The sequence below is a fragment of the Ptiloglossa arizonensis genome, chromosome 9, assembly GCF_051014685.1.
Source record: "Ptiloglossa arizonensis isolate GNS036 chromosome 9, iyPtiAriz1_principal, whole genome shotgun sequence".
NCBI classification, from domain to species: Eukaryota; Metazoa; Arthropoda; class Insecta; order Hymenoptera; family Colletidae; genus Ptiloglossa; species Ptiloglossa arizonensis.
The window spans coordinates 2,973,368-2,996,896 of record NC_135056.1 but is presented as its reverse complement, the minus strand read 5'-3'; the positions used below and the strand labels follow the sequence as shown (position 1 = coordinate 2,996,896).

The 23,529-nt window shown below is 31.1% G+C and overlaps 4 protein-coding genes across 17 annotated transcripts in view; 1 reads left to right on the top strand and 3 right to left on the bottom strand.

Annotated features, from left to right (window-relative positions):
• Kibra (WW and C2 domain containing protein kibra) overlaps nt 1-1,167 on the bottom strand; it is a 210,092-nt gene extending 208,925 nt beyond the window's left edge. For 3 of the 4 annotated variants that reach the window (XM_076320171.1, XM_076320170.1, XM_076320175.1), the window contains exon 1: nt 28-1,166. The gene's annotated coding sequence lies outside the window, so the exon portion shown is untranslated. Of the gene's footprint in view, nt 1-27 lie in introns of all 4 variants that reach the window. The other variant, XM_076320173.1, reaches the window with a different exon arrangement.
• A 17-nt stretch (nt 1,168-1,184) lies between these two features.
• On the top strand, nt 1,185-17,358 carry LOC143151239 (protein FAM114A2). 6 transcript variants are annotated; one of them, XM_076320189.1, is made up of 7 exons: nt 1,189-1,477; nt 1,940-2,121; nt 2,222-2,847; nt 2,917-3,297; nt 3,484-4,076; nt 16,656-16,973; nt 17,051-17,358. In XM_076320189.1, the coding sequence occupies exons 3-7, from the start codon at nt 2,256-2,258 to the stop codon at nt 17,123-17,125; spliced, it is 1,959 nt and encodes a 652-aa protein (XP_076176304.1). In that variant the 5' UTR covers nt 1,189-1,477; nt 1,940-2,121; nt 2,222-2,255; the 3' UTR covers nt 17,126-17,358. The 6 variants fall into 6 exon arrangements, with proteins under 6 accessions (XP_076176303.1, XP_076176302.1, XP_076176301.1 ...); XM_076320188.1 differs by having other exon boundaries at nt 1,185-1,477; nt 1,940-2,132; nt 2,208-3,297; XM_076320187.1 differs by having other exon boundaries at nt 1,186-1,477; nt 1,940-2,132; nt 2,222-3,297.
• On the bottom strand, nt 8,464-12,524 carry LOC143151240 (histone-lysine N-methyltransferase SETMAR-like). Of its 2 annotated transcripts, XM_076320191.1 has the most exons (2): nt 11,875-12,084; nt 8,464-11,791 (listed from the first exon to the last, which is right to left on the bottom strand). In XM_076320191.1, exons 1-2 carry the CDS (start codon nt 11,965-11,967, stop codon nt 11,624-11,626), a joined length of 261 nt encoding a protein of 86 aa, XP_076176306.1. In that variant the 5' UTR covers nt 11,968-12,084; the 3' UTR covers nt 8,464-11,623. The 2 variants fall into 2 exon arrangements, with proteins under 2 accessions (XP_076176306.1, XP_076176305.1); XM_076320190.1 differs by having other exon boundaries at nt 8,464-12,524.
• Nucleotides 17,359-18,469: 1,111 nt separating the features above from the next.
• On the bottom strand, nt 18,470-23,125 carry Nup58 (nuclear pore complex protein Nup58). 5 transcript variants are annotated; one of them, XM_076320478.1, is made up of 8 exons: nt 22,690-23,120; nt 22,243-22,556; nt 20,625-20,835; nt 20,172-20,545; nt 19,889-20,113; nt 19,730-19,804; nt 19,432-19,464; nt 18,759-18,897 (listed from the first exon to the last, which is right to left on the bottom strand). In XM_076320478.1, exons 1-7 carry the CDS (start codon nt 22,761-22,763, stop codon nt 19,454-19,456), a joined length of 1,284 nt encoding a protein of 427 aa, XP_076176593.1. In that variant the 5' UTR covers nt 22,764-23,120; the 3' UTR covers nt 18,759-18,897; nt 19,432-19,453. The 5 variants fall into 5 exon arrangements, with proteins under 5 accessions (XP_076176589.1, XP_076176593.1, XP_076176590.1 ...); XM_076320475.1 differs by lacking the exon at nt 19,432-19,464 and adding an exon at nt 19,589-19,611 and having other exon boundaries at nt 18,807-18,897; nt 22,690-23,121; XM_076320476.1 differs by lacking the exon at nt 18,759-18,897 and adding an exon at nt 19,589-19,611 and having other exon boundaries at nt 19,289-19,464; nt 22,690-23,121.
• Nucleotides 23,126-23,529: the final 404 nt, after the last annotated feature.

Sequence of the window (23,529 nt, the reverse complement as noted above, 5' to 3'; positions counted from 1 at the left end):
CGCGCGCTACTCCGCCATCATGAATACCTCATTATCATGAGCGGAGTGACGTCAGAGTCCCCGCCTTCAGATTCCTCTCGAGCGGAATTCCACCGTTAACATAGCTGGCCGTTGAAGAAAAGTCCACTGTTCGTATCTTGCCTTGAGACAGTACCGTGGTCCTACATTTGTAAGAGAGCGCGTATTGATGCCAGTTACATTATTGTAACACTATTTTTTTAAACTTACACTGATCACTTCACAAATGCAAGAAAACATACGAATAACATAGCCTTTAAATTACGTTTTTTACACCACAAAAACTGAATTCAATATAAAATACACTTTCACCCTTTCCGTCGTCTCACTTGCGTATCACTTCAATTTACATTTTTCCTCTGTTTCTGGACTTGATTTTATATCACGTTTAATGACTTATTACAACACCATCCTTTGGTTTCAATCGTTCTTATACATTTATCATTTATTTTGCACTATCCAAAAGTAAATTCTTCCCAAAAAGAAATATTTACAGCACTGTGCCGGCAAATAAACGGGCATCACTTGCAAACGTGGTCTAGGAACACGTTTCATTGATAAATTTTCAAAATAAGAATTTAATGTTTGTTCCAGTCTGTCGTGATCACATCGTTCTTCTCGAGCAGCAGGAACGACGACGAGAGTTTTTCAGAGCAGAGTCGGGACAGTATCTATGTACGTCTGCGACCCGCTTTAAGAAGTGCACGCTAATGCCGGTATTGTCGAACACATTTCATCATGCTCCCTTTTCCTTCTTGCACTAAAATTTCCACTCGTTGTGCAACGAATACCGCATACGAACGCGACGTTTCTTTCGAGAAATGTCAGAATTCGCCTTGCATTCCCCCCGCACGCTATTTCACTGCGCTTTTACTTACACAACAGGACACTGTTACGATTACCGCAAGACACTTTTGCTCATTCGTTGATCGAATTAAACATGGCTTCGTAAAAAGTGCAAACTCTGTCAAGTCTGTTGGTTCAAGTGCCAAAAATATGAACAAACTACTCCTTCGTTTCGACGATACTAAAACCTCGCGCCAAGTACAAGCATGTTGAGTGTTTGTAACATGCCACTGGACGTTCTACCGTGTGCGCTTGGCAATGCTTCTCGCTCACTCTCTCTTCCTCTTCGCTTCAACGCGTATACCGATGAGAACTGAACGTAATCCCCTCTCAACTTTGTACTCTCCTTCTTCCTCTATCTTTCTCTCGAACTGCCCCTTCCATTGGCCAACAGCTTTCGTGTCTCTGACCGCTGTGCACGAAGGGCGACGGGAACAAACGAACGCGATGCTCTTTCGATAGTTTCGCATATTTTCCGTTATATTGCATTGGCGGCACCACCGTACGACTTCTAAACGCAGGTGCACTCGTGACCGTTGGACATCCGGGACGAACGGATAAGCTGATGGTAATCCGTCGGTGCCTCTTCCAGAATGTCTCATAAGCCACTGCGGTATGAGCACAATTACTTTCTTTTTTCTTTGTTATTATTTTAGTTGATGCTCAGCTTCCATGCGCTCTAAAGACTGCATTAAGACCTTTGTTTTTCTATCTATATAAATCGTTTGTTATTCGATTCTATGATTCGCATACGATCAAGAATAAATTTTGATTTTGTACAATATTATCCTCAATAATAACTTTATAATTTATTAGTTAAAGCTAAAGAGTACAAGCAATTTTTAATAGAAAGAAAAAATGTGAGAAACAGAATGGATGAAAACATTTGATTCGTTTGTCATTTTTAAACGGAAATTGATTCTTTTGCTTCAATATTGAAAATGCATTTTTAGCACGTTTTTGTTTAATATTCTAACAAAGAAATGCGTAATAAATTTCTCTTGAAATAATTTTAATTTATAAAATATACAAATATTGTTTATAATTTTTGTTTCACTGTGCTTTGGGAATAAAGGCAATAAAAGTAATTATTAAAGTTAAACGAGGACCCATGACTGTGAACTGTTCTTTCCACATGCATTATCAGTGTTTAAATATCATAAAGCTTTTATGAAGTTTTTAAAGTGCCTAAATTACCTATTCGGAAAAACATATGGTGGATGTATGCATTTAATTGTGCGTGCATATGTGACTTAGGTATGTAATATGTATGTACAAGTGTTCTCTAAATGTTGAAAAACACATAAATTGATGGTGATATTAAAATTTGTTGTTATTGTCAGTATTTTTTAATTAGGAAGAAGTAATCTTAGTGTTAACGAAAAGATAATATGGCAACATCCGAAAGTGATGACTTTGAAAGTGCTGATGAAGAAATGAACCATGATACATCTGCAAGAAGAAGTATTCTAACACAACAACATTATTTGCCATCAACGATAGATTCAGAATCTGACGATGATACAGAATATGTACCTAGAACATTATATACAAATACAATTTATAACAGAAAGCGACAACAATTATCTTTGGAGACAGATATGATAAAAGATGAAAAAAGACCTTATAAAAATATAATCAAGACAAATAAAAATGCTAGTATTAAAAATATGTGTAATTCTGAAAAAGATGAATTGGTAACTAATACTGAGACATCTTCTGAAAGTATTAACAGTCCAGTCACAGTCTCTGATTTACAAAAAGTAGAGTCTGCACAAACAAGTAAAAGTATTGCGACTTCGGAATTGAAGGAAGATGATAATGACACAAGCTTCAGAAAGAATAAACAAGATATATCTTGCAAAACAAATGTTAATACGCAAATTCTTCCTGCAATAGCAACCACATGTACATCTAATGAGGAAGAGACAGACTGCAATCAACAAAAAATAATTGCAGATACATCAACTAACATTATGCAAAGTAATAATTCTACAGATAACCCAGATAACTTACCAATAAATAATTGTAATAAACATTTTTCATCTAAAGGAGCATCGATAACAGATGAGTTGACTGAATTAGAAATGCCAGAAGAAATGAAATCAGATAAAAAATTTAAAGAGGTATTTAAACCTGAAGGTTGGGAAGGACTTGGAAGTGAAATTGAGTTACCAGAGGAATTAACTGAAGAAAAATTGCAACCGATATTAAAGAAACTGTCATTGGCAGGACAAGAAGTACAGAAATCTTCCAAAGGATGGGGTTGGGGTGATTGGGATGTAAGTTCTTTAATCAATACAGCCAGTGCTGGTGTTTCGACATTAACTAGTCATGTATCACATGGACTTACTCTTCTGGAAGAATCTATTGCTGTACCCGAGGAATCTACATCGACTAACATAGAAAGTGAAGAAAATTCTGTTATCAATGGTATTATGTTTTTTACAAATTTCTCATTATTTATAATTATTCAATATTCTGTATGCAATGACATTTATAACTTTAAAGTAAACTAAACAACTTTATATTTATATAATCAAACATAATATAGTATGACAAATATTTTTAAGACCTTATAGTAATTGTCAAATTTGTTATAATTAACTTTATTTGCAGATAATAAAACAGAGCAGTCTGAAGAACATTCTTCTTTTGGATTTGGGAATTTTATATCAGGTGTATCTTCAATAACAAAATTGGTTGAATCAACTGGAAGTAAAGTTATGACTGGTGGATTAGATACATTAGAAGCTATCGGTAAGAAAACAATGGAAGTGTTACAGGAAGGTGATCCAGGTTTAAAAAAAAAACGAGCTTTCTTTTTGAACGAAATGGAAAAACCAATATTGTCACAAGTCCTTCGTGAAGCTAAGGAAAAAGCTGAGACGATAGAAAAAACAATTACAGAAAAGCAAAAGATGAGAAAAATACACTTTGAAAGTCTCTTTGATGATTATCAAGGTCTTGTTCACTTAGAAGCATTAGAAATGTTGTCAAAGCAAAGTAATATTAAAATACAACAGCATTTGAGTGGCTTAAATGTAACTGAATTAAATTCTGTCCAAGAGACATTAGAAGAAATTAAAGAATTATGTGATTTAAATGAAGATGATGAAAAGGAAGACAAAGTAAATAATTTAGAATTTGCTCTACAGCTGGAAGCCTGTAGTGATCTTGGAATTAGTATTACATATGAAAAATTGCATAATGTGAGTAATTCATACAATGTCTATACACGAAAACACATATGTACAGGATCTGGCCGAAAGTGCGGTACAACTGTAAAAATGTAAGGTTTTATTTCCCAAAAAATTAATTTTATATATTCACTAAATATGTGTATACTTAGCTATGACTCGGTTTGTCGAACAACGCTTTAAACAGTTGTAAACATTTTAATTACGATTTAATTACGATTTCGCGATTGCTAAGCTTTGATAAAATACAAGATATTATAAAGCATCTACTGTAAGGCATTTTAAGAGTTAAAGTAATATTACTGTGTTCAAGAGATATTACTAAGAGTCCATGCATCGATAATACGACAACTAAACAGGAGACTAGGCAACATTCAACAATTTCTTACATAATAAATTCATTAGCTTTCAAGCATATCTCATATTTTATTCAAACTATATCAATTATAAAATCTCATGAGGAAACGTTTTCATATACATGTAAATAAACATAACTGTCTAAAGTGGTGGTTGCCAAATCTTATAAGTACAGGCGAATAATCAATCAGCTGACTGAGATATAAACAGTATGTATCGAAAATCTAATCAATAAATTTTAACTGTTTGTATCTCAATAACGAAGCTTCAGATTATAAATCAGATTGATTTCATTTTGACGAGGAAATTGGTTTTGAAGGAAGGTCCCGTGAATATGAAGCTTGTGGTACCAATTGTAAACCAAATACATGAATTTTGTTTAACACAATTATTAATGTATGCATTGTCTCAATGCAACACTTTCTTCCTTACCAGTTTAGGATTTACTTTCACTGATTACAAATAAAATTCAACTGGTGGATCACCAGGTACGTCCGATTTGCGACGAATTAAGCGTTATTTGTATATGAAGTCGCACATTTTTCAATCGTTTAAAAAGTAGCTTTTTGAGAATTATGAAATTAATATAGTAACTCTAATACTTTTCAGTGTTGGTTATCACTGGTCTAAAGTATGATTCAACAAATCGTACTATAGCTAAGTACATACATAAGTATTCACTGACTAATTAAAATTGACTTTGGCGAGAACAAAGCTACGTACGAAAAAAAATGTCTTTCACATTTTTAACTTATTTTTGCACGAACAATTAGGCTTTGTATAGTTGTACTATTATTTCGGCAGGAACCTGAAGATACAGGGTGAGTCACCTAAGATTCTAGTTACAAATAACTTTGTTCGTTTAGGTGATAGAAAAAAAGTCGAAAGAAAAGAATATTATGTTAAATGAATGTGTAGTAAGATAAAAATCGTTTTTCTTCTCAAGGATGGTTTCTTTTTGTTTTGGATTTTAAAATCACTTAATATTTACGCGTTTGAAAACATAGTAGGTTGTCTTTTTGTAAGTTTTTGTAATTGGTAGTTTTTGACATATAATGTCAAATTCTATATCTATTTGACATAGAAATGTCTTTTCGCAAATTGTAGTTGATGACCTATGTTTTTTCTTAATAAGATAATATAAATGCTGTTTTACGTTTAGTAATCCCGTGTTAAAACGTATATTTTTGGGTCCGCTCGGGGCATTTTAAGGAGAGACGGTAGTGAATTTGTTCTTGAAATTGAGTTTTTGTTTCTCGCTCTGAGACATAAGCACGTGTGAATCGTACAATAAGGAGAGTAAAGGAGGTGCACCAAAGATGAACGCAACAACGAGCACGTCTCGTATTACAATTGCTCGGTTGCCGAGATTCACAGTAACACTGCGCACGTATTGGAATAACAATCACTAATGCAACCAAAAAAACTTTTATTATTTTTCATTTTTATCTCCATAAGAGTATCATCGGTGATTTGACGAAATTCTTCTAATGAAAATGAGATTAAATACGACCATATTCGGGCTATTTTTCCTTATACCTTAAACGGTATATCTTAAGCATATTATTTTTTAACATCCATTTTTGGAATGTGAGGTGCCAAAATTACGATTGGGGATATTACAAGTTAGATGTAACACTGAACACATTCCTCCCGCGAAGCAGCGGTATTGTATGTTCTCGTTACGTGTATTTTGAGCCGCAGTTCTCTACAGAACATACGAGCATAGCCGTTAACTTGTGGTATGTATCTCGAAACGCAATTTTGACACTACACAGCTGCGATATGTCCGAAAAACAGATGTATTTGTACCGGCCTTGTATATAACTCAAAATAATCCGAATACGGTTGTGTCTGGACTTATTTTTTACGAGACAACATCACCAATTCATTGATAATACTGTCATGAAAATACAATGATACGTATAAAAGTTTTAATTTACATTAATTATAACAGCTGCGGGCTGCTCAAGTGGGCGGCCCCTCGAACTGAAGAACGTAAATGTGATGAGGATGATTCGGTACGTTTTATCGAGGGGGTACGTACGTTAGCTTGGTTATGTAACAAAAAAGTTTCTTTTAATTTGAACGAGATGAATTCCACCACGGTGTATAATATTATTGAAAACTTATAGGGTGTGGGAAAAATTGTAACCTGTGTATCACAAGTAAACTGCAAAGCATAGAAAACATTGTTAAATCATCATTTCTTGAAGTATGTTTCTCGGAGACTTAGGGCTTTGTGGACCCATTCAGGGGCTTCACAAGGTCAATACTATTTTCTTAATTTGTAGAATTATCAGGTCATCGTACAAGGTATTAGGAAATTATTTATCACGATAATTATAAGGAGATTCTACTCTTTTGGATCGGTGAAGAACTGTTAAAAAATGTTGCCCAAAATTGACCTTGACTAGTTTTTCCAAGGTAGCGTTTTGTTTTTATTGCATCATATTCTATTGATCGAGTAGAAGAAACTTGTAAAAGGAACCATTCATCGCATCTTAACCGTTTTAATATATATTGTGGTAATCCCGGTTCATATAAAAGTTGGATGTTTATTTTATATACAACCAAAATTTCAAGTCGACCATTTGATTAATTTTTAAGATATATTGACCGTTTAAAATTTTGTCTATAATAAAATTTTGTTACGCATTGTTTCTATTTAAACGCCCATATGTTTGTCGATCTTTTTAAATTTGACTTACAAGAAGAGGTCGCACCTGTAGGACTGTCAATTTTTTTTTGGTGGTTCTAGAAACAAAAACAAGAAGATATATATGCGACACTTTTTGCCATTGCTGATTATTTATAAAGATATTTAAAATTTAATTTTTTAAATTTCATCTTGTATGTAGTTTCTTGAAAATATTATTAGCGTAACGACAGCGAAGATAAATAGTATATAGATTTGTATTTCAAGGTTCTGGAATTCGAGTCTCATACGAGATTCAAAATTTTATTTTTCCTTTATTATTATATATTTTTTATATTTTTGTTCAATTTTTCTTTATTTTCATATATTCTTTTATCTTTATATTATATTTTTATTGTTTTTTATTTATGTTTTAGAATGTGATTATTACCTTTTCAAAATCTGGTAAATTAACAAAAGAACATTTTTCCAATTTTGTAGAGACAATAGTAATATTGCGGAAATAATAAATTTGTATTACTATTAGATTCATGGGGTGGGCAAACGGATACTACCTACTTTAATAATGTTTTTACGGATGACGATGGAAATTGCACATCGACTTTAGAACTAATTCCACTCCATTGCACTTCCTTCTGTCAGGCATGTGACGCCTATTTCTTTAGACAAGTAAACATTTTTATTAAAGAAATTCAAAATGCCATAGAAGTTTTGGAAGTCAAACGTGAACTTTCAAGATCCCATAAAAATACATTCCCTAATTGATATTCATGGTATGCTACAAAATTGATAAGTGAAAAATTAATTTCTTTTAATGGCAATCAAGTATGTTTTCTGGGAATAATACGAAAAGCGAAATGTACATATAATGCATTAATATTTATAAAATGTTCACATTGCCGAAAATGTATATGTTTTTCATGTTTACGTTGCATTCCATCCGAGGCATCGTAAAAACAAAAATATGAAAAACAGAATAAAAGTATTATATAAATTCAAAAGAATATATGAAAATAAAGAAAAAATGAGTACAAATATAAAGCATGTGTAAAAATAAAGAAAAACAAATTTTATCTATTACGAGATTTGAACTCGAAAACTTTGTAGTAAAAATTTACACACTATTTACTTTCGTCATTGTTACCGTAACGATAGTTTTAAAAAACTTTTTTCTATATAAAAATTTGCAATATAATAAGAATTATAATATTTTAAAAGGTTATACCACCTTAACTGGCCTAAAACTTTTGACACAAAATATGTATTCAGGGTTAAAATGATGTGAACAACATATTCTGAATTTTTTAAAATAATTTTTTATTAAATATCTGTATTTATATGTATTAGTAAAAATGACACTGTTCTTGTCTATGTAGGGGTGAGCAAAACATATTCATGTCAGTGATTCCGACATCCTCAGTAACTAAGTACTCTTTATCGTATGACGTTAAAATTTTTCGAAATTCAAAAGATTGTAAAAATTATAGCATTTTAACAAAAAATGCATGTTCTGTCAAACTTTTTCTTCAATACCTTAAAAACTGTTTAATAAAAAGAAAAATGTATGTCATACGATATACCGGGTGTCTCAGCTAAAGGAGGCCACCTAAATATCTCTTTACTTTTAATGACATAACAAATATTTATGGCATAATTTAAATGGTACCGAAGGACGAATATTACGGAAGAAAATTTTTTTTGTACAGTTATTTTTTCATTGTTTTTTAAAGTTGTCGATATTTTTCATCTGGAATACTTGTATCTCTATTTATTCCATCTTGTAGCGGTTGAAAAAATACATTTGAATATGTATAAATCACAACCTTCATGTGATATTGAGTACCAAAAATGTGATAGAATTTTAGAATAATATTAGTATTATATTTGAACTTACTATTTACGTTATAAAGTGCTCAAAGTGATATCTATCAACAGCAATAGACTTTTTGACACGATCAATCACAGATCGTGATGCTCTTTCTATTGTTTCCGATGAGATAGCAATACAAATTCTAATTATGCGATTCGTCATGTAGGAATTTTATTTAAGTAAGTAGTGCTGGTGATTATAAAATAAGGGTGAATAAAGTTCTAGGATATACGTGTATTGAATGAGGTAGTAGTAGGAACAAAACATTAACAAATCACACAATTAATGACTACGCTATTCCTTCTTTACGCGACATGACGCTTGATTGCCAAAGACTGCCCTCAACGCTCTTTTCTCAAACCTTATAATCATGTCTTCTGGAGTGGTAGGTTGCTGTTAATAAACTTCTTCTTTTAATTTTCTCTAGAGAAAAAAATCTAATTCGTCAAAATTGACGAATGTGTTGGCTAAAGTGTAGAACCATTACGTCCAGTTCAACTATTTAAGAATTTTTTATTCAATATTTGAGTAATGAGTAATGAGCTGACAACCATCGTGTTGGTAGTACATAATCGTACGAACACTTAATAATCCATCTTTTATCAAGTCAACCAGATCACACAATAAAAATACTGTGTACCTACCTCCGTTTAATTTTCCGTTAATAAAATAAGATCTGATAATTTTGTTATTTAATATTCCACATCAAATATTCACTGTCCACGATCTTTGTCTATTTGTCTCATCTATCGTGAGTGTTCTACGGAATAGTAGTAAATATTTCTAAGATTTACCTGACCGTGATTAGTAAAAGGTGCTTCGTCGGTATATAGAACTTTTTTAAAAAACGTTTCATCATTTTCCAATTATTGTAACGCCCGTCGACAGAAAGAGGCGCGATTTTAAAAATCTCTGCCGAGAAGGTTCTGATGAGACGATAAGTGAAATGGGCGAAATTTTTAATTTTCAGCAGATGTGATGTGCTTGATTTATTAATAATAATCTCCAGCTCCAGTTGCCTAATACTAATATGCAGATTTTGGTTTAGAGTAGCAACAACTCGTTGAACATTTATTTCCTGCATAACAGTTTTAGGTCTCTGACGTTTCTTATTTTGAACAGTGCTACTTTGTTCGAATTTTTTAATTATTTTAGAATATGATGAACGCGATGAACAGTTACAATCAGGAGATCGTTCGGTGTAGAGCTATATAGCTTCTCGATCTTATGCATCGTTTAACTTCGCCATAAATGTAGATCAGTTCAATCCTCTCTTGCTTCGAATAATAATAAGCCATTGTGACGCGTTTACATATTACTAACGAGCTCTTCGTAATCAACTAAGAAACAGACTTTGTTCATAACGATTGATAAACATATCAAAATGCTTCCGCCTGTATCGCTACAATTGAATATGACTTTGAGCACTTTTTAACATGAACAGTAAGTCCAAATGTAATCCTAATATTACCCTACCATTCTATCACATTTTTGGTGCTCAAGGTTACTCGAAGGTCATGACTTAAACATATTCAAATGTATTTTTTTAACCGTTACAAGATGGAGTGGAAAGAAATATAAGTGTTCTTGATAAAAAATAACGATGACCTTAAAAAAAGTATGAAAAAAAAAAAGATTCTTCAATGGTATTTCTCCTTTTAAATTATGCCATAAATGTTTCTTGTGCCACTAAAAATAAAGGAATAGCCTCCTTTAGACGAGACATTGTATAATATTCTAAATTTTAATAAATTCGGTTGAATCATTCTTGATTATATTACCGACATTAATTCGAAAAGTGTGGCTTTGAGAAAAACACATGCAATACTGTACGTGTTACTTTCCTACGACAATTTTAATTATTTTTACTTTTCCACTGATCATTCAATCCAGATTTGTAATAGGGCCTTCCTGAGATATTGAAGTATTTTGTTTTATTCATTTTGACTATCTTTTGACAATTCCGGCTTCTTTTCTTAACCAGTGTGCTCAGAACTCTCTCTTAATAATCTGTAGATATGTGTATATATATATATTAGGTGAAATAAAAAGTTCTGAGCGTTTTTCTCTTTAGTTCGACGATGAAATTAACAGAGTTAGAATTTTCGAATTTAGATCAAATATGCGCCGTTTTGTTCGATAACTTTTGTCCATTTTGAAGGCAATTTCATAATTTCGCAATTGAAGAAGTCCTCGTCCCTATTGATAAAAAACTTGACCAGCTCATTTTCACAAGCCTCTCTTGAGGCCAGTTTTTTACCCTCAAGAAAATTTTGCAAATGCTTGAGAAGGTGATAATCGCTTGGTGCCAGGTCTGGACTATACAGCGGGTGCGATATAACCTCCCATCCAAGCTCTCGGAGCTTCTAGCGCGTCGTTAAAGATGTGTGCGACCTGGCGTTGTCTTGATGGGATACAACACCCTTTCTATTGGCCAATACTGGATGCATCTCGTCGATCGTCTGCTTCAATCTGGTCAGTTGTTGACAGTATAGGTCCGAATTGAGTAATTGGCCCGATGGGAGCAGCTCATAGTGGAGGATTCCCTTCCAATCCCACCAAACACAAGTAAAACCTTCTTGGTCGTTAATCCAGGCTTGGCGATCGTTTGGGTCGGCTCACCGCGCTTGTGTTCTCGTATATGATCCATTTTTCATCCCCAGTCACTATCCGCTACAAAAATGGATCGATTTCGTTACGCTTCAGTAAAGAATCGTAGGCATCAATTCGCTCCAAAAGATTCTTTTGCGTCAATTCGTGTGGCACCCATACATCGAGCTTCTTCTTGAGACTAGCCTTATGCAAATGGTTCCATACGGTTTTCTGGCTAACCTTTAGTTCCTGGGAAATGGAATAAGTACTCGCATGCCGGTCTGATTCGACGATTTCCATGATTTTATCAACATTTTCGACGATTGGCCTACCAGAGCGTGTCTCATCTTCGACGTCCGTATTACTAGAACGGAAGCGTTGGAACCACCGTTTTGCTGTTGCATTCGATACTGTATTGGGTCCATAAACAGCACAAATTTTTTTAGCCGCCTGCTTCGCTTTTTCCTCTTGGTCGGAGTGGTGCTGAAGAATGTATGGAATTTTCTCTTTTTTTACCTCCATTTTGGAACGCTCTAACACACAACTGGATCCACTAAACACAAAATTGTTAGAGAACTTTTTTTAAAGTGTTATGTCGCCTTTAAGTCGTAGTATAGAATGACAAGATGCAACGTATACATCGTGAGATATGGCTCACTATACCATCTAACGAAAAACGCTCAAAACTTTTTACTTCGCCCATAGTGTGTATATATATATATATATATGACAGCTGCAGAATGAGTTTCATGACCGACGATAATTATTTGCAATACGAGCAGCAATGTATAATATGTTGCTATCGATGTAATCCAAATTTTTTCTTTACTACAAAGTTTAGAACGCGTCGTTGTTTTGATTGCCTTTTTTCATAAATTCGAAAAGTTTTTAATTATTGGACAAATGTTTTAAGACGTAATGATTAAGAATTTAATAGTTGGTAATTTAAATTTTAATAAATTGATTACAACTTTTTCCAGAACCAAAGCAAAACAAATTAATTTTTTAAATAATTTATATTTAATTTATGTTTTTATATTTTATATTTTTTTCAATTTTTTGCAAGTATTTGACTTCTAAATATATAATGTATATATATATAAGAATATAGTCGCAAAATGTTTATTTAAAATTATTTTTCTAATTAAGATACTAGACACAGTAAAAAATAAATTTATGATGGAAAGTTCGAGGACGTTTTTCAATCTTTTCACACAAGTCGCCATAATAGCTACGACCGATTCTGATAAGAGCATTGTAACTCTTGTTACCATTGTAGAAATTATAGTGATCATTACCAAGAAAGTATATGTGTAAGGATAATGTGGTTTAATTTAACACTAATTAACAACGCTTATAGACAACTTTTGATAACGACTCTCGACCAGAGACACACTATAGAGCCATTTTGTTCAGCGTTAATGTCCCCTTTATATCCCCCGATTCTGGGCCTACGCGATTTAGGTCACGAGGCCATGATCGTTTTAGGGGATGCGAAAGGCGTAGGCCGGATGCACTTGTCTTCTGGGGTGGTCTCTGGGACGATAAACAGACGGTTTATGGTGGGTCTGTTTCATATCGGTGTCACCAGAAAACTCCACCATTCCAGTGACCAGTCCTCTTTCGTCGGTTACGACCCCCCGCGTAAGGTCGCACGTTCTTACATTTGTTTTCTCTCTCTCTCTCTCTCTCTCAGGCGCACGCCTGACACCCAAGTAATCCATTTATCCCATAATTTGCGATACTACACTACATTTTAAGCAAATCCTCCTGAACATCGTTCCAGAAGTTCGTATTGGCTTTTAGGCTTTGTAAATGAATAGCATAGCTTCTAAAATATTCGAAGTGTAGAGGTAACTTTTGTTGATATTCCAACAATTCGAAAGTTACTATTGGGCATAGACTGCAGTCGAATGTACTATATTTGAAGAACTCAATTTGTTATAGATTTTATATTTTCTCAAGAACTTGGATTTAACTGGAAAACACCAATTTCGTCTAGAAGAACACTTTTAGACATTCGGCCAGAACACCTTCGAACATTTATAGAAAACATATCGGATTTTAGAACTAAAAACTTTTTCGAACTTTGCATTTAGTAAGCTTTTTACAGTTTGGAGAAAATTTAGAAATTTCACATACCAGCGACAAAATCAATCGCAAGTCCTCGGACAGATAATTATTAGTGATATTCTATACTTACTCGTAAATATATAATCATTAATGGTAATTTCATTTACACTGATTAATTATAGCATCTGGGAAGAAACATTGCTTTAAATATGCAACAACGATTGAATATTTAAAAAGAATTGCAAGAGACGTCATTATCTGCTTCTGCAATCTTTGAAAAACATGGTGTGAACAGTAACCGAGAGCAAAGACGACGATGATTAGTAGAACCGATCTATAATGAACTAGATCGCAATTTAAAAACATGGTTCATAGAAAGGAGGACATTTGGTAACAATCTAACAGATGCTTTACTGTTACAAAAAGCTGCAAAAATAAAAGAATGTTTGCCATCGTGTTCGTATTTCAAAGAGAGTTTCATGCACCTGCATAGGTAGTGCTATTGAAAATATGGCGAAAGCATTTATAAATAATTATAATAAACTAATAGAAGCAGAGGATATATATATAGAAAGTATATATAATATGAATGAGTGTAGACTATTTGCTTGGAAAGCTCTTGCAAAAAGAAAAGAAACAAGTATTAATGTCAGTAGATTTCATACCGGATCTCATTCCAGTAGATCTCCTTTTATGGAGTCACATTAAAGGACATGTGTATACTGAAGATTATACAAATCGTGAACATTTCTAAGAAAGAATTATACAAGTACTTGATCAAATACGCACCAAAAATTTATCGCTATTAATTCATGCTTCTATGGTTCGACGAGCAAGAATGTGTTTAACAGCAAAATGGACGACATTTGAGCAATTTTTTTATTACTGAAAATTTAAATTCCGTAGAAAGCATGGCAAGTTTACGTGCACGGAACGAATTTTACTTACTTAATTTTCTCGAAAAGAAAATGGCAAACAAAAAATCGTTACTATATATTTTCAATTTATTCTTTCATAAGTAATTCACTCGTGCCCAATTCCACTACCCGTACTGACATACCCTGTAGATGTTTTCTTTACATCTTGGCAGAATGTAACACTGAATAACAATTAAAATCCGTGGAATAAAATTATTAAAATTATAATACTATGTCACCTCGTACAATACCACAAAATGAAGTAAGATACCCATCTGATTCACAAAAAATAATAAATGTAATACGGAGGAAGAACATGACATTAATTTTTTATCTGCATGTAAAGATGCGAAAAGGGAAGGAAATCAACAATTTATTGATGAAGGAACTGTTCTGGAAAAAGAACTCCAGAATGAACCACATGAAACTATTTATGAAGATCACAATGATGAAACTAGAAAAAATGAATTACATAATATATGTAAAAGTTTAATAGTGCAATACTAACTAGTATTTAACGTATTCAGTGCATGATGCAGAGCCTGAAAATATTTTTCTTGAGTAAGGAGTAACACAAAATAAACATATGTATATTTGCACTAATTACAGATTTAATAGAATAATTTACATAGATATGTATATTATTCGGTATATTTTTGGCAAGACAAACCAGATAGATAAAAATTATCGTCATCATAAATAATGTATTATAGTTATAAATAAGTAATGTAATACTATTATTATTTTAAATGCATCTAACAACCTGTATAATGAAAAAAATATCAATCTACAATACATGAGTAAGTGAATATGGTTCGTATTGTGTTTAGTCTCATTTTAATTGGAAAATTTTCACAAATAAAGAACTCAAATTAAAGAAATTATATTACTGCATTACGACCTAATAGGCTGTCAATTCTCGTCAAAAAAACCGCATCGTGTGGTGCATTACACGCTTCACTGACTTCCATCGAGACAACATAGGCGTAAGAATAATGAACGTAGCGAAGAAAGGACCAATAACCACAATATGAGAAAACTTACTGAACCTTTGGTTGAGACGTCATATAAAATTTGTTCTCAGAACAGATCGAACTCAAACGGCCCGCTTGAAGAGGTCGAACAGTGAATGGGATACAATGCCGAGAATGAGTGAGATGAAGCAACAGAAAGCAAATATGTAACTGTAACTAAAAATTTGATGCCACGCGACTACTGTTCCAAAGCGATGACAAACGCTTATTGGTGTATTAAATTAAAATTAATAGTTTGTACATTCTTCTTTACATCTTCATGAGAGTAATATTAATCGACTGGCAAGGTATTTTCGATAAAAGTAAGACTAAACACGATCTTATTAGTACAATTTTTAATTATAATTTATTCAAATAATTACTGAAAAACTTTTTATTACGTATAGTTATTAGTAGTCTAAATAACGTAATGTATGGACTTATTTTCATCGGGAAAATTTCATCGACCCATTAGTAATATTTTCATGAATATGCACTGAGAAATATAAAAGCTGTTAATTTGTATAATATTAGGAGTTGCTACACGGATACGTGTACAGCATAAATATGAATCTTACAGTAATATACTTATATTATGTGATGATCATATAGATTTACAAATATACCAAATTTGAAGCAATATCATATGGACGGGTTTCGTTGATTCTTACTATAATGGGATTTGAACTTGAATCAAGAAACTAATATGCAAATAGTTACTTCATCAGGATTGCTCTTGCTAGAAGGAAACGGTTAATAACACATAGTAAATGAATTTCTCAAATATTTACCTCCATTTTCTCAAAATTTTGTAACCCTCTTATAAGTACTAAAAATGATGATATTTGAACTCAACATAATGTAAATTACAATTTTGCCATTAAAAAATGTACATAATTTTAAGTAACGAAAAGAAGAAAAAAATTGCCTTCAAATTTCTGAAGCTCCATCACCTACAATGTTTTCATTTTATGTAAGTAATCTTTCTTTTGAAACAAAGTAATTTTTAGTTCATCAATTTTTCTTTAGAAGTAATAACTTTAGGTGTCTCGCCCTGTATATGTATAATATGAATCAAACCTATCATATAAATTTTACTACTGATTTTAGATTTGTGTGGATTCTGAAGTTTACCTCACACCACCCCTGATGCATACTGATCAAGAAATATTTGAGCATGCTATTTCTGTCTTAGCACAATTCACAGCCTTTTCTATAGAAAGATTTCATAAAACTGCAGAATTACTTTTAATTAAAGAGCACAGAAGTACTGTCAACGAAGCTGATGCATTAGTTCATTTAACTCATGTTTTTTCTAATCAAATTGGAATATTAGCCAATTCTTATTGTAGTTCTTTACATGCACTTTCTCAAGTTTCAGACAAACTGGACATTATTAAAACTAATATGACAACAATTTTTATGGAGGTAAGAAAATATTGTGGTATTATATTAATTATATCTGTAAAAAGTCTGTATAAAACTAATTCTCTTGTTTTTAACAGGCTTCAAATGCAAGTTCATATATTCAGGATGCTTTTAAACTGTTAATTCCGATTATACAAGTTGGTGCAATTTAGTTTAACTGCAAAAAAATGTTTGATTTCTTTTATTGACTTATTAATAGTACTTTTTAAGTGTCTTTTTTTTATTTCTACTGGGACCAAATAAATGATACATTTGTTGCACATAACGATACATAAAAATCCCAATAATTTTTAAAATTATAAGTACAATAGTAAAAGATGTACATAACATAAGATAATTTGAATAAGTTTACCAAAATAAAAAATTGCAACTTTGAAATAAAATTCATTTATAACTCTTAGTACACTAAAATCATAAGTTTCTTATACTTACCTCACCAATAATAATTAATAGCAATTATCCATTAGAAAATTGTATCATATATACAGGATATGTTTTAAAATGTATTGGATAAACATATAATTTCAAAGACATATTTGCTTGTGCTATTGACAAATAAAATAATAACCAAAATGATCAGTATGACCATCCTATATTCGTATAATAATAATAATATTGTATAGTTATTATTATATTAAATTTGCACTAATGTTTGTACTATTTTGATTATTAAATATATATATTTTTCAAATTGCTTTTGAATTTTAATCATTCTTATGCTTGTCATTTATTTAACAAATTGAGTATGTGTTATATTTAAATATGATTCTATTTAAATATTTTGTTTACGAACACATAGTATTGTATAAATAATTTGAATTTATTTGAATTAAATAATAATATACATGTATAAATAAATATAAATTATTCCGATTAAAAAATGTTATTTCAAAAAGGACTAATTAAACTTTTAAACTTCTCAAGATGTTTTACTATTTTAAGAGAGTCTTTTGATTTAGAACAGCAAAGAGTCAGTTTATCATGCATTTTTTTATTTATCCTTAACCTTTTTAGTAATAACTTTTTCAAACTTTAAACATTTATTTCTGTATATATTTTAGAAAAACATGTATTTATTTTCATAAAAAAATATACGGTTTTGAAAGAATCATCCTTATATTGGTCATTTCAAATGGCATATGAATTCACAGGACGTTTCAAATTTAGCGATGCACGGTTATATTTCAATTCTCATAACTTTGCCAATTTTTTAAATTTCAATCTAGTACTTTGCAAACATGTTCTTAAGAATTAAAATTTTAAGAAAATCTAACCAAAAAATCGATTTTTTTGAAGTTCTAAACCAAAAGATTCCTTTACAGTTTTAAATTTATTCTTAAACGAAGTCTTAGACATTGGAATACATCTTATATAATCATATATATTCATTACGTAATAGAAGATAATATCCTCTTTAGAAAATCTTTACTAATATAATTAAAATATTAAATATAACAATATATCTTTAAATATTGTTGGGAAATTTATGATTGTAGGTACAAACTATGTTCATAATGTAAAGTACTTAAATCACAATTATAGACACGCATTGAGTAAAATAAAATATGTTGTAAGTAGTTATTGTAAAAACTAATATGCACAAATTTTCTTATCACGGAAGAAACTTGATTTTTATTATACAAACGAATTAATATTACACAACACAATAAAAAATAAAGTAGAAAACAATATTTTAAGCGCAATTCAGAGAAATACAAAAAGAATGCAGCCACAATTTAATATTTCCCTCTTTTATTACCAATAGGAGGTTTTTGAAGTTGAAAACTCGAACTTGATTCACTTGATGGTAAAGGTGCAGTAAGGTTTGTTGAGGTATTAAAAGTGAAACTTGAAGTTGGTGGTTTCAATGATGGACCTAGATTAATGTTAGTAGCAGATGATGTTGATATTGTATGACCCCAAACTGTAACAACATATAATATACACTAAATTATTTGGAATCTATTTAAAATGTTAGCTTGACTTGCATACAATAGCTAAAGCTGTATATGAATACCAATAGATTAACATTATCGATAATAATGTATTATTAGCAATATTAACAACATCGGGAAGTTAACAAAAGGTATGTTACAACTGATACTTAATTGTATCTATGATATATTAAAAGATTTTTATGCATGATACAAATCCCATATGTATTATGAAATATTGTACATTTTAATTGACGCGAACAATTTGATAATCACGAAGACGACAGAAGCAATTTAAGCACATAAAATACACAGCCATTCCTTAATAAGCATAGGTTTAAATTTTTCTTTATACTTTCCTATTATTTAATGTAAAGTACAAAAAGGGAATAAAAACATTTATTTTTCCATTATTACAATAATAGGTATGTTTTCTTATGTAAGTAATATTTGTTAGATACACAAGCTTTGTATCCCTTTCCACAAGTGACAACACAAAAGAAATTGAAGTAAAAATTGAATACCTCACAAACTAAAATAGATCCCTTACTCTTTTCCTGGAAAGGCAAAATCAAAATCAAACCATAAGAATAAAAACGTAAGTCAAAAATATTTACAAACTAAAGAACCGTAAACAATGTCAATATCTACTAAATGGACGTTATATGTTAGTAAATCTACCTCATACTAAATCCACGCAAGACCTGAAGGTAGGAGATATTTATGGGGTAGTTGAAACAACGAAAGTACGTTGTTTGAGGGATATTGTTTGCAACATAAGGATATATTAATATCATTGGGTCACATAACCATTTTATTTACCTAATGGATTTCGAGTTTCATAATTTGCTGGTCTACTAGAATTTAAGGCTGTCGATGAAAGAAAACCTTTATTTCCTGTAAACATAAAATATGTAATATATTGGGCAATAAGTATAATACACAAAATATATTGTAGTCAGCAACTTTTTTATTAGTTACCTGGTCCAAATGGAGTTGGGCCACTTGTAATCTTCCCAATATTATTTCGAGATATTTTTCCATCTGCTTTAATATCTTCAAAAACATTTGTGTTATCTTTTAAGACATACTTTCTAAAATTGAGATATTGCTCCTTATGTTGCTGTACTTTTGAATGCACTCCTTGCAATTTACCAGCAACAGCTACTAGAGACTCATGAAGTTTACTCATTGCCAATGTTAATTCTAAAAATAGTAGTAAACAATTAGTAAAAATTTTTTAAATGCAAAAACCTGTAATTACCTTGTGGTGTTAGAGTTTTTGGAGTCATCATTGCTTGTATATGTTTCTCTGTTGTTTCAATCTGAGATCTAAATAACATTAAATCGTGTTCAAAATTATCAGCTAAGTCCATGAAAAATAATAATGGTGCATTGTTTTCATATTGTAATCCTAATGGAGTGTCATGTGTCCTTTGTGCTATTTCAGCATTTTGTAATGCTTTTGCTGTATCTTGCTTTAATTTATCAGCTGAAGAACGATCTCGTTGGACAGACCCAGCTAATGTAGTTAAAATTTCCATCAATAATGCTGTATCTTCTGCACATCGATTTAATGGTCTCGCAGAACCTCTTGCTATATCTGAAGACAATACCTTCTGCTCTTTGACAAACTGCCTGGTTAAAAATATGTACTGAGTAACTTTTATTCGATTCTAATGCATTTATCTTCTTTAATATTTTATATATCAATTACTTGAATTTATCTATTGTCTGCATTAATTCTGGTGGCCAAATATTATCTTTAGCAGTTACTGGACTACTACTTCCTTGTGAAAGACCTCTATTGCTTACAGACACACCTAAACCTCCTAGTCCTTTATTTGTAGCAGTTGTAGTATTAGTACTAGTAAGTGGTTTTGATCCTAACAAACCACTACCAATAACAGATCCACCAAAAAGTGATGCTATGGATACATAATATTGCATATGTATGGTGAATCAAAGAAGTATTCATACTCCATCAGTGGCTAATTTTAAACAATCAATATTTAATATATAATATACTTTTCGAAGTTTTCAAGCAGGGTGTTATATGTTGCAATAACTAAAATTTTTAAATAATATAAACTTTATTGCAAAAGAACCCTTCAATATAACAAAAGCAGAAATTTCAGTAAACCATATCACAATTAGTTTATTCTGCTTTGAATTGTGATCTTATTTTATATAGTATACATTGTGTTAATTCACAGGATCATATTGTCACAGTAAATTTGTATAAGAAAGTGAGATGAAAAATTTCTTTATCTGATGAAAAATCAATTTATAATTGACATAGCAAAAGAAAATTATATTTACAGATTCCGAAATTAGTAAAAAGTAAGTTAAGTGTATAATACACAATGAAGTATATTCAAGTAAGTGGAAGTGCGGTGAATAAACAATAAGAAGTAATTTCAACAAAACTCACAAAGAAAGAGCAATAATTAAATAAATAAAAGAAAATTTAAAATTACGTGGTCCAAAGTTGTTGGTATTTGTTTTAAAGTGTTTTAATAAATAAATGTCCTCAAAAAACTCTAAAAGAATTTTATGGAGAAAAGATTTTAATGACATTAAAAGTTCTTTATTAATTATAAAAATCATATGAAATTATGTTATGAGACTATATGGTTGCCAATAGTGTTGGTAATTTAGTTTTCATCGATTGCATAATGGACAAGACATTGTAGTTAAACATTTTACAGAGTCACTTGTCATTGACTGTAACTAAATTACAAATAGAAAATAATTATTTTCAGTGCTATAATGACCCTAAGCATACAATTCATACTATAAAGCAATGGATCCTATATAAAACTTCAAATGTCTTGGAAACACTACGTCAAAATTTTTAACGAAAATATGAAAATTTACAACATTATTGAAGAAATATGTACAAAAAAAGTAGTACATAGTATGCTGAATCATTAGAAAAATATAAAATGTAAGGGAGGTCCAACCAAACATTAATGATTAACACAGTAATTATATTTTTCCTATAATTTGGAAGGTGTAACTACTGGAGGCATATTATTATGCCTATATTGTTAGAGTTTATTTACATTTCTATTTTTGTTTCATTGACGTGTACTTTTGTAATGAAATTTATATTATTTTGGTAGTTTAGTTATTCCAACATATAATTTTCTTTATAAGAACTTCAAAAAGTGCATTATAAATAAATATTGATCGTTCAAAATTAATAATCAAGAGATTATAAATATTTCTGTTACTCATTATACATACATACTTTTAACAATAGTATTAAGAAATAAAATGAAGATTATATTTTACATGTACTTGTAATAGTAGGTGCACTAAATTAATACCTCCAGTCGATGATGTATTAGGCGGAGCACCAAATGTTAAACTAGTACTTGCTGTAGGTGTACCAAAAGTAAGATTACTAAATAAAGATGAACAAGTAGTTGGAGCTGGAAACAAACTAGTAGCACTAGTAGTGGTAATTATATTTGATCCTAAAGCCAAACCACTTGATTGTGCTTGTGTTGAGGTTGCGGGTGTGTTGTTGAATCCAAAACTAAGACCAGTAGTTGTCGTTGGTATTGAGGAAGTACCAAAAGTAGATGCAGGTGCAGTTGTACCAAAAGGTGTATTAGTTAAATTAAAACCTGTTGCTGGTCTAACAAATTATAATGAATTATTAATATACTTTTGTTAAGGAAAATTTAAATTTTGTCAGAAAAATTGATATTATCCTGTTTGATTTTGTGATATAAGGATTAATATGAAACTGTAAGATTACATATACTTACTTTTGCCCAAATCCGAAATTTGTGTTGTTCGATGCTGAAGATGTTCCGAATGTAAACGTCGACATATTTTTCATAAAATTGTACAGTAAGAGAATACACTTTTTTGTTTTTATATATGTTTATCACAAGACGTTCATCACAATATATACATACACATATCACAATATGAAATTTTCATATATGTAAAACCGTCTTAAATGACGCGTATATCTGTGCATACATACACGAGCCAACATTAATTTCCAATGGAATGGAATACAACACGCTGAACACATTTCCTTCTTTTCTCGACTAGCTACTAATTGTTGCACAGCTGAAACGCTAGATGGAGTTACTGTAGCGGCAAGATGTACTGTGCATAATCTACTGCTGATCGCATAATACTTTTTAAAATATTTAATTTGCAAGCGATCAACCCATGTATTCCTTACCGCTGACTTGAAGTTCCGTGGCAGGAATGTAAGAAAAGTGGAAGGGGTACATCTATTCTCACGCACACATTCAATTCTAGTTTGCTATTCGACACAGCAGTTATAGACACATGTAGACTGACTGACGAAGAAAGTAGCGAGACAGAGCGAGATAATGAAAAACACGCGGCAGGCAAAGCTCCATTAGCGTAATTTTAACATATTACTATTATACATTAGTTATACCTAATACAAGATAACAAGTTTTACTAGTTTTTGTACAATATGCTAGGAAAGCATTGATTATATAATTACTAGTAGAAGTAAGTAAAATTCCTTTCAAGAACAAAAATAATTTAATAAAAATATAATTTAGAAATAAATAAAAATGAATTTTTTATTCATTTCAAAAGATGTTCTACACAGTGTG